This window comes from Chrysochloris asiatica, unplaced genomic scaffold (assembly GCF_000296735.1).
Source record: "Chrysochloris asiatica unplaced genomic scaffold, ChrAsi1.0 scaffold00140, whole genome shotgun sequence".
Lineage (NCBI taxonomy): Eukaryota > Metazoa > Chordata > Mammalia > Afrosoricida > Chrysochloridae > Chrysochloris > Chrysochloris asiatica.
Window position 1 is genome coordinate 194579 of NW_006408658.1, and position 2434 is coordinate 197012.

The 2434-nt window shown below is 40.5% G+C and overlaps 1 protein-coding gene across 1 annotated transcript; it reads left to right on the forward strand.

Annotated features, from left to right (window-relative positions):
- The first annotated feature begins 318 nt into the window (after positions 1–318).
- On the forward strand, positions 319–1317 carry LOC102818300 (olfactory receptor 10R2-like). The gene has a single exon (XM_006870289.1). The coding sequence runs from the start codon at positions 319–321 to the stop codon at positions 1315–1317; it is 999 nt and encodes a 332-aa protein (XP_006870351.1).
- The last annotated feature ends 1117 nt before the right edge of the window (positions 1318–2434 follow it).

Sequence of the window (2434 nt, forward strand, 5' to 3'; positions counted from 1 at the left end):
ATACTTTTCCTCTTTCATGCAGATTCTGACTGTAGAGGAAAGAAAGGGAGGCTGAGGTGAGTGGGCTTCAAGAACATACTTGTGCCCACTCTATGACATGCTTATAGATTCTCCTCATCACTCAGATGCATGACTTTGATGACAGCTTAGTGCATTTAGCTGTCTTATCTCAAGCTCTGTTATTAAGAGTTGCCTATTTCTTATGTGGGATCCCTTAATTTTAGGCCAAAAACAAAAGGAATTTTTTACCATCATTTCAGGAACTTGACCTCATGTATCTTTGAAATTGTGAAATAAATTTATGAGCCCACCATGAGGATGGACAATCACACAATAGTCAACATATTCCTTCTATGGGGATTTTCCAGTTTCCCAGACCTACAGCATCTCCTCTTTGTATTGATTTTCTTCTCTCATTTGACCATCACAGCTGCGAATGTGTCCATAATGGTGGCCATTAAGCTCAGCCACAACCTTCATACCCCCATGTACTTTTTCCTCTGTGGCCTGTCCTTCTCAGAAACCTGTACCACTATGGTAATCATCCCCCGCATGTTGGTAGACTTGTTATCAGTGACCAAGCTGATTTCTCTCCCTGAGTGTGCCACACAGATGTTTTTCTTTTTTGGGTTAGCAGGCAATAATTGTTTTATCTTAGCCGCCATGTCCTATGACCGCTACACCGCCATCCACAACCCACTGCACTACCCCATTTTGATGACCCAAAAGATTTGCTTTCAGCAGATGATGGCCTCTTTTCTGGTTGGGATTCTGGTTTCTCTTTGCATCGTCAGCATAGTATTTAACTTGTCTTTTTGTGACTCTAAAACCATCCAACACTTTTTTTGTGATATCACACCTGTGGTTTCCCTTGCTTGTGATTATACTTTTGTTCATGAAATAGTTATCTTTTTGCTCTCTGCCTTTGTGCTTGTGGGCAGTTTTATTTTGATTGTGATTTCCTATGTCTTCATTGTGTCCGTAGTTGTAAAGATGCCCTCTGCAAAGGGGAGATATAAGACCTTCTCAACTTGCTCCTCCCACCTCACTGTGGTGTCCATCCACTATGGAGTTGCTTGCTTTGTCTATTTGAGACCTAAAAATGAGGACTCATTCAGTGAAGACATGCTGATGGCTGTGACATATACAATCCTGACACCTCTGCTTAACCCCATTGTTTACAGTATAAGAAACAAAGAAATGCAGATTGCCCTAAGGAAAGTACTAGGTAGTGCAAACAGATTTATCACTCAGAGTGTAAATGGAAGAACTCTGAACTTAAAAAAGGGGAAAAAAAGGACAGAATCACAGGGATGAAGTGGTATAACTGATATTACTTTGACAGGATTGCAGTAATTGAAATGAAGCAAAGTATATGATTTATTGAATGTAAAACTGATGACCTCTGTAAACCTTCACTCAACTCATAATAAAGTTTTTTAAAAATGTAAATATTTTTGATAACTATAAGTGATAAAGTAGAATACTTCCAATAAAAATGATCAGTTTGTAATTCACTGGCTAGAGTAAGTTCCGACTCCTAAGTGACCCTGCATAGGGTTTTCAAGGAGTGTCTGGGAAGAGGGTTGTTGTTGTTGTTGTTGTTGTTGTTAGGTGCCATCGAGTCAGCACCAACACATAGAGACCTTATGCACAGCACAACAAAACAATGCCCAATCCTGGGCCAACCTCACTATTGTTGCCATGCTTGAGCCCATCGATGCTGCCACTTGGCCAGTCCATCTTGTTGGGGGTCTTCCTCCTTTTCTCTGACCCTCCACTTTACCCAACATGATATTCTTCTCCAGCGAATGGTCCTTTCTGACAATATGTCCAAAGTATGAAAGATGAAGTTTGGCCATCTCGATTTCCAAGGAGCACTCTGGCTACATGTCTTCCAGAATGGATCTGTTTGTTCTTTTGGAAGCCCATGGCACTTTCAATATTCTCCTCTAACACCATAACTCAAAAGCATCAATTTTTCTATGGTCTTCCTTATTCACTATCCAGCTTTCGCATGTGTATGAGGTTACTGAAAATACCATGGCTTGGGTCAGGCACACCTTAGTCCTCAAGCTGACATCTTTGCTCTGCAACACTTTAAAAAGGTCTTGTGCAGCAGATTTGCCTAACGCAATATGTCGTTTGATTTCTTGACTGTTGCTTCCATGAGTGTTGATACTTAATCCAAGAAGAATGAAGTCCTTGACAACTTCAATCTTTTCTCCCTTGATAACAATGTTGTTTATTGGTCCAGTGGTGAGGATTTTTGTTTTCTTGACATTGAGATGTAATACATACCAAAGGCTGTGCTCTTTGATCTTCATCAGTAAATGTTTTCAGTCCTCTGTGCTCTTCACTTTCAGCAAGCAAGTTTGTTATCATCTGCATATCACAGGTTGTTAATGAGTCTTCCTCCAATCCTGATGCCATG